Genomic DNA, 13142 nt, shown 5'->3' with positions numbered 1-13142 from the left:
CACATCAAGAGAAAATCAAAAGCTACTCACAGGGCAAACAGATTATGAAGCTACACAGCAACTTCACTCCCAAGGGAATAAATAACCTTTAAGGAGATCGATCTGCACATAACATCAAGGAGGGGGAAAGACCACACACAATCCCACCCCACACATGCTCTTTGCTTGTGCTGCCGGGAGAGTGCAAAGCTAAAATGAAGCAGCCACCACTCTCGCTGTTCAGGTGGCATTTAAAGCACCACAAAGAATAAAGGTGATGGAGAGGCAACCAACCTCCTTACTCTGCAGGAACCTTAATCTGCATTTGGGGAGGACTCTTGCAAGCCTAAAAGTAACCGCCAGCTTGGGAAATAATTGGAGGTAAAGAGTGATAAACCTGATTCATAAAATGCAACGCACGATCCAAAGCAAGCTATTCGGAAAACAGGTCCCACAAGTTTTGCTGTCTCCCAAGGAAATGTGCACAGTACTACATCCATTTATGGCAAGAGATGGCGGTGGTGGCAGGCGGGCGGGAATAAAAGAGGCCAAGGCTGGTGTGCCTTTGCAAGCTCTGGTTCAGGGGTAGCCAACATGGAGGCCACTGGCAACGCTGGCTGGGTCTGCTGGGAGACCAGTTACACCTGGAGAGCACAGCGCTGGGTGCCCATGCTCTTGCCACAAGCATTTTCGTTCAGCCAATGTGCCACTCCGTACAATGGTGTAGATTACCCTTGGGGGTCTCTTCCAACTCGGGGGTTCTGTGATTCTACGAGCATGAGACCCAATGTGGTTGTTAAGGGTGTTGGACTTTTGTCTGGTGGGCTACCCAGCACCTCTGGCTATGCAGTGTAACAGGGTTGTTTTGAGGGTGTATTATGTTGGGGTGAGGGAAGAGAACTATGTACACACTACCCTGAGCTTCCTTCGAGAAAGGGGGGCTAAATATGCAATAAATAAATTAAATATTCCCAGTCCCTTCTGAGCTTTTATTATCACTGAGTGATCCAGCCAAAGTTACTTTTTGTTTTAACAGGAAACAATTTCGGCATTTGCTTGGTTCCCCTATGGAAATGAATACGTCTAAAAAATGGTGGCAGGGGTCAGCAAACTTTTTCAGCAGGGGGCTGGTCCACTGTCCCTCAGACCATGTGGGGGGGCAGGACTATATTGGGGGGGGACACATTCCTATGCCCCACAAATAACCCAGAGATGCATTTTAAATAAAAGGACACATTCTACTCATGTAAAAACACGCTGATTCCTGGACCGTCCGTAGGAGGCGATTGGGCCGGATCCTGCCCCCGGGCCTTAGTTTGCATGTTCTAGTCTGTTTGTTTTTGTATGATAAGGGGGTGGGGGAGACAAGCTGGCAGTCTTCTCTCAAATTGTTCAGTAAAAAATAAACCTGTTTCCATTTTGCAGCATTACGGGAAAAGACACAGGGCTAACAGATATATTACTGTGCAGCTGGCACCTAGCTTTTAAAAACTTTATTAATATTATTTGATAAATAACTTATTTGAGTAGTTGCATTTAGCTGTTTTGCTTTCATGGGTAGATCTATCACGTCACCCACCACCACCAAAGTTCTGACTACGGGTCTTATGACTGGGTTGGTGAGGGAGAGGAGACATTGCCGTCTGCCCAATAGAGCTGCAGTCCATTTTCCAGTAAAACGAAAACGAGCTTTTCTACACTTGCCCGTAAGCAATTCATTACCCCTGCTGTCTGCACCAGCAAGATTCAGCTGTTCCATTTTGAGGAAAGTGGGCTTTACCACCCAGTGGTAATGTGAGAAATAAATATTATTCAACAGCTCAGATTGCAATTCTTAAAAATCGCAACGGGACTGGGAGTCACAAATGCAAAGGCCTAATTCAGCTCCGTTGACATCAATGGGAAGCCTTCCCATTAGATTCCACAGAGGGCTGGATACAGCCCAAGAAAAGTATTAGAAAGGGAAAGGGTAATCAACTGCTTACAAAGTATATTCTTTAAATTAAAATAAAAACTCACTTGGGTACACTAGTTTGCTTCTCTTCCGCAATCTATCAAATTTCTACATCTGAAACTCCCAAAATGTTTCCCACGGAGTGGGGAATGCAAAATTGATACAGCATATTCAGGGATGGCACTCCAAGGGGAATTTAAATGCTTTAAAGGATCTAAAACCACTTACTCCCTAAAAGTCCCTAAAACGACTTCTTGGGAAGCAACTGAAATGTTATGGTCACCGTTCCAGGTATTAGGCGTGCAAAATATTAAATTCTATCTATTTCCACTTTGTCCTGGGCAGAACTGATTCTTGCTGTGTGTATAAAAGGGTGAAAAAAGAAGGTGGTGGAGACATATAGCAGACGTGAATCAACTTTTGACTCAGGGAGACCCGAGCAATGAACCCCATTTTCTCTGACTCAAAAGCTTCTATGGTTCAGCACTGATGCATCGCCCAAGATGCTTGCAAGCACCACACAGGTACCACTTGCCTTACTCACCAGTAGTTTACGGCAAAATCTGGACAGTGCCCCTTCCATGAAAATGGGGAGGGGGAGCTGCAGGCCAAAGCTCAGGGTAGCATAACTGCCGTGCTTATATCGCCGAGCTGCATTTTGAGAAAGCAGGACAAAATGGCGGACGGCTCAAGTCTTCAAACCGAAAGCAGCCCGATATGAGAATCACGCCTACACGCAAAGGGGCTTTTTCTGTGCTGGTTGTACATTTCACCGATCAACATGCACAGAACTTCTTGCCTTCCCCCCACCCCACTGTATTATTCCACCCCCACCCAGCACTTCTCCTCCCAACATGTAAAGACACAATCAGGCAAAAGCAACACTGGACTCGGCTGCAATGAGTCCCACATATAATTTGTGCATGCCATTTTGTACAGGCAGAGCGTCCCATGTAACTCTAATGATTAAACGCCTTTGCAAAATCATGCAGTAGTTTATTAAGATCCCAAGTTATCAATTCAGTATCTTTGTTGTAAAATTTTATGGGAGGCTTGGGTTGTGGCCATCCACAACGTTTTTCCAGACTATGAGCCTTTGGGACATGGATCAATTCATGCTTTCTTTCGTTTTAATTTTATTTATTTGTGCTTTCTACCTCAGCCTCTGGATAGGGAAGGCTGACAATCTAACCCATTCATTATTAAATGAAACAAATATTAAACAAAGATGCTAATGCAAATCTGTCTAAACCTGGTTAAGCTCAAACACTGTAATTTTAAAGTCACTTGAGAATATGATTCTAAACGTACATATTCTCTAGAAATAAGTTCTGGTGAAACCGGTAGCTTTTCCTCCTGCATAAACACATTTTAGCATCCTACTCCAAGCGACAGTGTAGTCCATAGGACTACAGTGCTTCAGTTTAAGGATCTTTTGGATTGGGCTGCAAAACAGATTGTAAGAATGAGACTCGCTCCTTAAGGAATTAGGGATCCTTAATCATATATAGCTGAAGCCAAGATTAAAACCTCCTTGCTTACGTTTCTTTTTGTTAAAGGATCATATGAATCTGATTTCAAGGAAGCCATCACCACTCCTATAAAACTGCACTGCATTTGACTGTTGCTTGTAAAATAAAATAAAATAAAATAAAATAATAATAATAATAATAATAATAATAATAATAATAAAAAATGTTGATGTGGAGACTTTACTACTAGTGGCAGAAATTTTATTGCCCAAACAAATGAAGTCATTGTTACATCACCAGAGCAGGCATGAGGTACTCAGGGAGCGATAAGTCTGAGTTCCTTTACAACTGGATTCTAGGAAGGGAAGGACCTGATCCTTGCCTTCATTTTAAACTCATGGCCTCACCACTAAGAATGTCAATACAGGCGCCACTAGTGAGATGGACACTGGCTAGCTAAGGAGTGTGCCAGGACAACCAGCACACAAGATACCTAGGTATTAAAAAAGCCCATAACTCCAGTTGAGTCAACCAGCTGCAGGGGAACAGACACAGAATGGGTGTGTGGCAAGGGTAAAAGTCCAGTGCCCACCAACTGAGGTTCAATTGTTAAGTGGAAAGTCCCATCCAGTGCAGTGGGGCTTCCCTCAAATAAGCATGGTTACACCTGCAACACCAAAGCAAGTATCTCATGTCTCATCTGCTCTAGCTAAGCAAAGAGAAAAGAAACATTTTAAAAAAAAAATTGCACATGCATACCTTTATATAAAGGCCAGTACTGATCAATTCTGTGTTTAAATTATTTACATCAATTGCATTTTACAACCTTCTGTTTAGAAAGTAGCTTGCAAAAGTTTTTAACCGCTTGCTATATTTGTCAACCAACTATGAGATCTCTCTTGCGTGTAAATAATATTTGCAGCACAGCTTAACTCAAAATGCAGTCTCAGTTCAGTCTCTAAAGGGGTGAGAATTCAGAAGTGGGAGTTCATCCACATTTATGGGCACAAATTTACTTACCTTAATTTACGTCTGCTGTTGTCAGCATTTCTAGAAACTCGGTGGAGCACCCAAAACACAGACAAATTTTTATATATAAAAAATAACAACACTGAAACGGCCCTGATAAAGAGACTCAGCTATTCAAAGTGTGGGGGAGGGGGGAGATAAGAGCAAATTTAAATATGAATAATCATAGCTCCATATCTCTAATGGATCGCTAAATCACCTTTCAAAGTCCTGGTTTCAGACCATAGAAATTCTGGCGCAAGCACCTTCCCCGATGAGTCATGAGAGAAGCAACGGCAGTGAACTCTGCCAGAACCTCGCTCAAAACAACAAAATAATGCTACATTCATGCAGAGGACTCCCAACTGTATTAGGAATCCAGAATGCTGCTAAAGCCAATGAAATCAACATTTCTAAATGATACCCCCAAATCCTGACATTCAGTCAGACTGATGAAAGATGCATCATGGTCAGGACTGAACAAATTGACAATTTACCCCAAGAAAACTGGGGTAAGTTTTTTTGGGGGGAGGGGGAGGGTTAATATAGTTTTTGCTTTATCTACACTTGATCCGCAAGCTCAGCAGGCAGGTTGCAAACCTGATGGTATTTACCTGTGAGTAGCTCCAGAGCAGAGCGGGCCTTGAACTAGCAACAGTTAGGTTGAAGCCCTCCTTTGGACCCCTGCCCTGCACCAATTCACGCCCAAGGAAATTGCAGGAGGAGATGCAAAAGGTCATGCAATCCACACACACAGCAAACCAGGCTAAAAAGGAATACTGGTTGCAAGCCTCCCCTCTTCTTTTTGCAAACCCGGGATCTTTCCCCTCCAATCTGCCTGCAAGTGTTTTGCCAAACCCTACCGGCCCTCGGAGAGGAATGTCTGAGCGCGTGTTAGCCCTTTACCTCATGTCTCCGTAGGCCCCCGGGTAGCCCTCCATCCACGGGGTGAGCTCCGTCTTGATGCAGCCGGCGGCAGGGGCGAAGGGCATCCTGCCCACTACGCCCCCGGGATACCACACCTCGGACGGTGGGAGCTCTGCGCCCTCTTGCCCAGACGGCGGGCCCTGGCTCCTGGCGTAGCCGAAGGAGGCCGGGGGTGCGCCTTCGTAGAGCTGCCCTTCCTCGGTGAAGAAGGGGTGCCAGCCGGGGCCAGGAGGGCCGGCATAGTGGGACGCCAAGGCAGCCGGCACGTCCCCGGCGCGCCGGCACTGCGGCCCCCAAACGGCACCGCCGGGTGCGTACTCCAAGGGGCTCTCCAGCTTGATGCGCCCATGTGAGGCCAGGGCCAGCTGGAAGTTGTAGTAGTCTCGGTTCGGGAAGGCTCCCGACGGCTCCTCCAGCTCCGGAGAGCTCTTGTAGAGGCTCAGGTGTCCTGGCACGTCCATGGCCAGTGCGCCCTCGCCGCCAGCGCCGCCGCCAGTGCCTCCCTCCTCGGCTTCCATGATCTTGCAGCCGCCCAGATTCAGGGGCCGAGCGTGCGCGCCAGCGAACATGCAGTCGCCGCGGGTCGCCGCCACCTCGCCGACGCCGGGCGCATCAAGCGCTTCCACCGCCAAGCCCATGGAGGCGGAGACGGCTTTGCACAGCTCCTTGGCGCTCTCCCCCAGGTAGTCAGTTTTGTCAGATGGGGCTTCCTCGCCTCCTCCGCGGGGCTCGCCTCCTTCTGCCGCCTGCAGAAGACTGCTCTCACCCAAGATGTCTTTAAACTCACCCGGGCAACTCTGGAAAGAGGGGCCTCCCAGCAGGGCCAGAGAGGACGGGGCGGACGAGGACGCGGACTCCTCCCGCTCATCCGGGGGCTGCAGCGTTTTGCTCACCTGGGGCTGCTCCTCCAGCGGCAAGTAAGAGGGCGAAGCCGGGTCTTGCTGGTGGGCGCTGGGCTCTTGCAAGTGGGACCCCGAGGAAGATGACCCCACTGTCGCGGACGCCGACGCCTGGTGGCTGGGGCCAGCCTCCTCCCGCAGGGGTCCGGGGCTCTGGAACGCTTCGCGGACACTCTGAAACAGGTTCTGGAAGGCACTTCGAAAAGCTTTCGCCGGCGGCCGAGGATAGACTCTGCCCAGACCAACGTGCACCTCCATGATCTCTCCTGTGGCTGGACGGCAAGGGGTGTGGGGGTCAGTCCGCTGTGTTTTTCTCTGGCTGCAGGTTGGTTCTGGAGACTCCTCGACTGGGCGGGATGTCAGCTGCGAGAAGCGGGCTTTTCTACCAGCTTCCGACGGCGACCAGCAGAGCCATCCCTTGGGCCGTCGGGGCACGCGCGAGGCGCTCCTAAATTGGAGCAGGTGCAGTTGTCAGTGGTGTGCGAGAGAAAAGCCGGTCGGCCCTGGCCTCTCGGAGGGGTCCGACGCCTCCCGCCTGGCGAAACGCAGAAGTCAAGGCGCTAGTCCGCTGTTTTTTGTTGTTGTTCTTTTTTTGTTTTTTCCAACTTTCCCAGCCGGAGCAAAGACGCAGCCTTTGGCAGTTGCTGCTGTTGCAATTGCAAACTGATGCCTCTCTTGCAGGGGTGAGCTGAGGTTACAGCCGGGAGAGAGAGAGCGGCTGCTGGCTGGAGGCGAGAGAGCGCCGCGGCCCGCACACCCCCTCCTTTCCTTGCAAGCTCCGCCGACGGACGCTTTGGAGGCAAGCCGGGCTGCCCGGAGAAGGTGAACCCGGGCGCGGAGGGAAGGCGGAGACGGAGGCTGGCGAGCCGGCAGGCCTGGGAGGAGCGGCGGTGCTGGTCGCCCAATCGGCGCAGCGGCCGAGGAGATCCCTTGAATCCGGGGCGGAGAGAGCAGCAACAAGTCGCGGTTGGTGGGATAGAAGCAGTAAAAGTAAGTGGCTTCCCTAGGCTGGCCACGCCGCGCGCTCCCGCGCTCGGCTCCGCTGCTGTCGCCCGGCGCGCCTCCGGAGGATCGTGGACAGGGCGGGGGAGAAGGAAGCCCGTCCGCCTTCGCTCGGGTTTTATGCGCTTCCCTTCCCGCCCCTTTGGACTCCGATTCCGGGGAGGAGATTGGCTCCGCACTCTCGCTCCGCCTGAAAGCGCTGCGCCGCGCCTTGCTCGCTCTCGCTTTCACCCGCTCGGCAGTCTGACTCGATGGCCTCAAGAGATCCCAAGCTGCGCTTTAACTGCGCACAGCGGGCAAGGTTGCGCCGATCCGGGGCCGCTTGGCACTGCTGTGCCTTCTTGGCAACTGCTCGGCACATGCATGCCCAGCTCCACCACGTGCCCGACGGCGGAGCTTGTAGAGAAGCCTCTACACACGGGAGCGCGGGCTCAGAGCTCACTCAAAGCGCACGCAAAGCCTCAGATACCGATCTAGGTATCGCTCAGCAGTAGCGAACATTCGACGCCGCTGTAGTCGCTACAGCACTTTGCAATCATGGTGGTGCCGCATAATGGTTAGAGTGTGGGACTAGGACCTGCGAGACACCAAGATTCCAATCCCCACACTCTGCCATGAAGTTTTGGGTGTAGCGTTGGGGACCAGGCACTTCCTCTCAGCCTTACCTCACAGGGCTGTTGTGGGAATTAAATGAGGGGGAGACTTATATACTGTATGAGGTCGGACTCGGATATAAATGCTCTAGCCATCCAACTGACAGCAACATCTGGAGTGTTGATCACTCCACACACTGGGGTGTTCCAGCAAATTGTGGCAAGGCTTGCAACTTGTGGGGTGTTTGCAGGTGGCTGCTTATTGTGGGGTGGCTGCTCCAATGGCAGGCCTTCCTTAAAAGCCTCCTGTTGAGTTTTTGTTACATGCAAAAGCATATCAACACTGAAATAAAGCAGGTAAGTAATGAAGAGAAAGGAAAAAGGCAACACAGTGAAATAGCAACAGCAAATCAGCCTTTCTAACAAGCCTGGCAAATCTGGAACTACACTGAGTGAGTGAGTAAGTGAATGTATTTCTATGGGTTCGTACACATTTCTGCTTGTCCCGCTCCTCTCCTTGGGAAAAGGATTCACTGCTGAAATGGAGCAAATGTCAGTTGGTTTTTCTGCAGGTTGACGTTAGTTCCAATACAGTGGTAAAGAGCGAGTTTTCCTGGAGAAAGTGGTTGGGGCAGGTAGAATACCTCTCAGACCTGTGCACAAGTGGAAGTGTGAGCAAGCTCAGAATTTCTTTCCATTCAAATGAATTCCCAAAGCAGCTTACAGACCACAAGCACCGTGTATTTCGGGTCTACTGGCCGCAATAAAGTTCTTTTTGTGTGTGACAATAAATAGCAAGAACATAATGGAACATTAAAGGTACAACGTAAGTCGTATAAATTAACAAATCATCAGTGAAACAATTGCAATCTATAAAATGCTATTAATAAACCAGCAACTAAAAAATAAGCTGAACACCACAGCTACAGCATAGGGCATATTATATGACTCCCCGTACCTGATAATCTGATAATGCTGATGCTCCTGACTTAGACCTTGCTACATTAACCCCTGTGCAAGTGTGCTCATTCTCTGTGCCTATTTTATAGTTTGTTTTCCTCTTTTTTTTCAATTTCCACCTGCAGTTACAATTGTTTTCTCTGTTCTATATACAGTCGTACCTTGGAATCTGTTCCGGAAGTCCATTCGACTTCCAAAATGTTCGAAAACCAAATCGTGGCTTCTCATTGGCTGCAGAAAGCTCCTGCAGCCAATCAGAAGCCGCGGAAGCCCCGTCAGACGTTCGGGTTTCAAAAGAGCGTTCGCAAACTGGAACAATCACTTCCGGGTTTGCGGCGTTTGGGAGCCAAAACGTCTGACTTCCAGGGTGTTTGGGATCCAAGGTACGACTGTACTTTATAAAATGAAAATAAATACTTTGAAAGAAAAAATTAGACACAACAGCAAACCAGCATACCCCCAAAAAATCGTATTTCCCCGATTATCAAATGGTATTGAAATACGACAATTAAGCCAGAGGGATTAATATATTCAAAGAAAGGAAACAAATCTGCAATGGGATTCTCAGGTTGAGCCACATGCCCCGACCACCCACCTGCATGCCTTATTTGTTTATTTATTTTGCAGCAGCCGTGCTTTGTCTGACTTCTATAACACTGAAACTCATGGGCATCCAATGAAACTGAATGTGGGAAGATTTAGGACAGATAAATTTCTCCTTCACGCAATGTGTAGTTAAATTATGCAACTCCCTCCCACAGGAAGCGGTGATGGCCTCTAATTCGGATGGCGTTACAAGAGGATTAGACAAATTCATGGAGGAGGAGAGGGCTGTGGATGGCTACTAGCCATGATGGCTATGCTCTGACCTCCATTGTTGGAGGCTGCAAGGCTTTTGAGCACCAGTCGCTGGAAACTGAAGGAAGGGAGAGTTGCAATGGCACTTGGATCCTGTTTTCCCACAGGCATCTGGTTGGCCACTGTGAGAACAGGATGATGTACTGCATGGGCCTCTGGCCTGGTATAGCAGGCTCTTCTCACTTATTCTCTTGTGTCCAAGGCTTGCTCATAGGCTTCCCATTGGAGAAGCTGGTCGGCTGCTGTGAGAACAGGTTACGCCATGGGTTGGCAAACTAAGGCCCAGGGGCTGGATCCGACCCAATCACCTTCTAAATCCACAGATGGTCCGAGAATCAGCGTGTTTTTACATGAGTAGAATGTGTGCTTTTATTTGAAAGGCATCTCTGGGTTATTTGTGGAGCATAGGAATTTGTTCATCCCCCCCCCAAATATAGTCTCCCCTCCTCAAGGTCTGAGGGACAGTGGGCAGGCCCCCTGCTGAAAAAGTTTGCTGACCCCTGGGTTACACCAGTGGCAGGATCCAGCAGGCTCTTCCTATATGTCACTGGCATCAAAATGCCAAGCTGCATCTCCCAATACCCCTCTTTAAATCTAGATTAAATATATGCTAGGTGGAAACCAGTTACCCAGATTTAAATATCTGTTAGTTAAGTGGAAACCAGTTACCCAGAGTAGTAGTTTAATAATAATAATAATAATAATAATAATAATAATAATAATAATAATAATAATAATAATAATATATTACTTATACCCCATCCACCTGGCCGGGCCTCCCCAGCCACTCTGGGTGGCTTCCAAAAGGATATTAAAAACACAATAAAACATCAAACATTAAAAACTTTCCTAAACAGAGCTGCCTTGGGATGTCGTCTAAAAGTCAGATAGTTGTTTATTTCCTTGACATCTGGTGGAAGGTTGTTCCACAGGGCGGGCACCACTACTGAGAAGGCCCTCTGCCTGGTATCAAACATGTTTCCTCCAGGCCAGTGTAAATAAAATATATCCTTTTTTATTATTAAGGAGCTGTTTTATGAAGCTTGTGAGGCCGGTTTGAGTCCAGGGAGTGTCCTGTCTTGTGCTCTTGGTACAAAATTCCCTCCTCTGGTTTCCATGCAAACTGTGAAGTAGGGTGTGATCTCCCACTACTCCTATAGTCCAGTGGCTTTCAACCAGTGTGTTGTGGCACCCTGGTTGAATGATGGTCAGGGGTGCTGTGGGCAACCCTGGCCTCCGTCCCTCTTTCCTTCCCTCCTTCCTCTGATGCCCTCTCGGGTCTCTGCCTCCCAAAGGCTTGCACAGCTGTTTGTTGCAGCAGCCCTGGCTACAAGCTCCCCAGACGAATGGTGCCTCTGGGGCTGGCCAGGGGGTTCTGGCTGCCAGGAGCTGAATAAGCAAGCAAGTGGGCGAGGGAGCCCAGCCAGCCAGTCCATCAGCCCTAAATTTATGGCCTAATTTTATATGTTGTATTTTTATTTATATTTTCTAGGAAAAACATGCCTACTTGGGCTCGTTGTTTAAATTTATTCCCACTCTGTGGGCAAAACACACAAAACCTGCTTAAGTTTAGGTCCATTTTTTCTTTGCTTTCTTTAAAAATACAAATCTAATGAAATATCTCTGTGACATTTTCTTTTTTTCAAAATCCAGAGAACAAGCAAGTAAGAAACATTTGCCTTTTCAAAATCCTCCTGGTAACTCAACCAAAATTCATCTGCAAGGTGCGTTTAAATGCAAGATTTTTAACTTGGGGTGGTGCTGTGTCTTTCCCCCCCCTTCTTTCTGTCCACAATTAAGCTACACATTGACTTAGGATCCCATCTGCTCGTGATTATCCTAAAGATGACCTCTTAGCCTTTCTATTGACTGCTGCTCGTATGGAGATAGCGAGATGTTGGAAAACCTGTGATGGGCTGAACATTGATTCTTGATATAACCGAGTATGGTCAATAGCATTGGCTGAGAAACTAACATGCTAGGTGAGAGCAGCAATGGGCAAACACAATCCATATTCCTGTTGTTAGCCGCCCTGAGCCTGGCTTCAGCTGGGGAGGGCGGGATATAAATAAAATTTATTTATTTATTTATTTATTATTATTATTATTAATAATAATAACAACAACAACAACATATGGCAAATGTTTATTGAATACATAAATTGTTCAGACTGTGGCATGAATCCACCCAGGACTCATGGGAAAATGTGGTGTTTTCTCTTAGAGTAATCAAATGAAACTTTAACACATGGCATGATAAAAGTATTTTTGTTGGGACGAGTTACTTGTTGTTTACTGCTGTAACAATTGTTTTCTCAAAATTTATCTTCTGTACCATGAAAATAAATAAAAACAGTAAAAAAGAAAGAAAAACACACACACATTGATATGATTTTATTAACTTTGGGAGGCACCTTTTGACCAATAATTGGAATTTTAATTCATTTTGCTGGGGTCTAGGATGGCCATGTCCAAAGCCCTGTAGACTGAAAGTGTCATCTGTTTGAAAGGCTGTCTGGTACAAGTGGCCTTGAATCAGTGCATCGGCAGCATCTGGGCAGCAGACTGAGCAGGCACCCAGGTTGTATAGCCACGGCCTTCCCCTCTAGGGTGTTTAAATTTTAGGAATTTAAATTTGCATCGGCAAATATGCACATTTTATCCAGAGAAGTGCATATGTGTTAGCAATGTATAAGAAGAATCTGGCTTCTGGATCAGGCCAGTGGCCCACCCAGTCCAGCATCCTGTTCTCACAGTGGCCAGCCAGATACCTGTGGGAAACCCTCAAGCAGGATCTGAGCACAGGAGTCCTTTCCCCTCCTGTGGTTTCCAGGAACTGGTATTCAGACGCATCATGGCTTGGCTTGGAGAAAACAAATAGAGAAAAGAGTTTTCACAACTCTAGAACTTGTGGACCTCCAGTGAAGTTGAATGTTGAAAGATTCAGGATGGATGGAAGGAAGGGCTCCTTCACACAATGCCTAGTTAAACTATGGAACTCACTCTCACAGGAGGCAATGATTAGAGAAATTCATGGAGAAGGCCATGAACAGCTACTAGCCACAATGGCTATGCTCTGCCTACCAGGCTGGAGGCATTAAAGCTTCTGGATTCGAGTTGCCGGAAGCCACAGAAGGTTACAGTGCTCTGGTGCACAGGTCCTGCTTGCAGGTTTCACTTTGATGCATTTGGTTGACCTCTGTGAGAAGAGGATGCTGGACTAGATGTCCACTGGCCAGATCCAGCTATTTCTCAAATATTGAAGATAGAGCAAACTATGGAAACAGAGGGGTGTGGCATCCTTAACTCTTTCCACCACACCAGCTCCTCCACTGTAGCATTGCGCCTTTTGCACATCACCACCACACTCACCAGGAAATGTAGGGATCTGCTACACACCCATTTAACTGCATAAAATAAGGCTTCTAAATGTACAGCTTTAATGGCGAAAGAGCGAGCTTTTTAAAAAGTAGATCAAGCTACAGATGAGG

The 13142-nt window shown here is 47.7% G+C and overlaps 1 protein-coding gene and 1 long non-coding RNA gene across 2 annotated transcripts in view; one reads left to right on the top strand and one right to left on the bottom strand.

The window, feature by feature from the left end:
- The window catches only part of AR (androgen receptor), a 246983-nt gene extending 239682 nt beyond the window's left edge, over positions 1 to 7301 (bottom strand). Inside the window, exon 1 of the mRNA XM_081178717.1 lies at positions 5320 to 7301. Within this exon, the coding sequence (XP_081034843.1) occupies positions 5320 to 6497 (1178 nt within the window). The 5' untranslated portion in view covers positions 6498 to 7301. The remainder of the gene's footprint in view (positions 1 to 5319) is intronic.
- A 929-nt stretch (positions 7302 to 8230) lies between these two features.
- Positions 8231 to 11728, top strand: LOC308578497. Its single transcript, XR_014003953.1, has 2 exons — positions 8231 to 8298; positions 11306 to 11728. It is a non-coding gene; the product is annotated as an uncharacterized lncRNA (long non-coding RNA).
- The last annotated feature ends 1414 nt before the right edge of the window (positions 11729 to 13142 follow it).

Source organism: Podarcis bocagei (assembly GCF_964188305.1).
Source record: "Podarcis bocagei genome assembly, chromosome: Z".
Taxonomy (NCBI): domain Eukaryota; kingdom Metazoa; phylum Chordata; class Lepidosauria; order Squamata; family Lacertidae; genus Podarcis; species Podarcis bocagei.
This window is presented reverse-complemented; position numbering and strand designations above follow the sequence as displayed.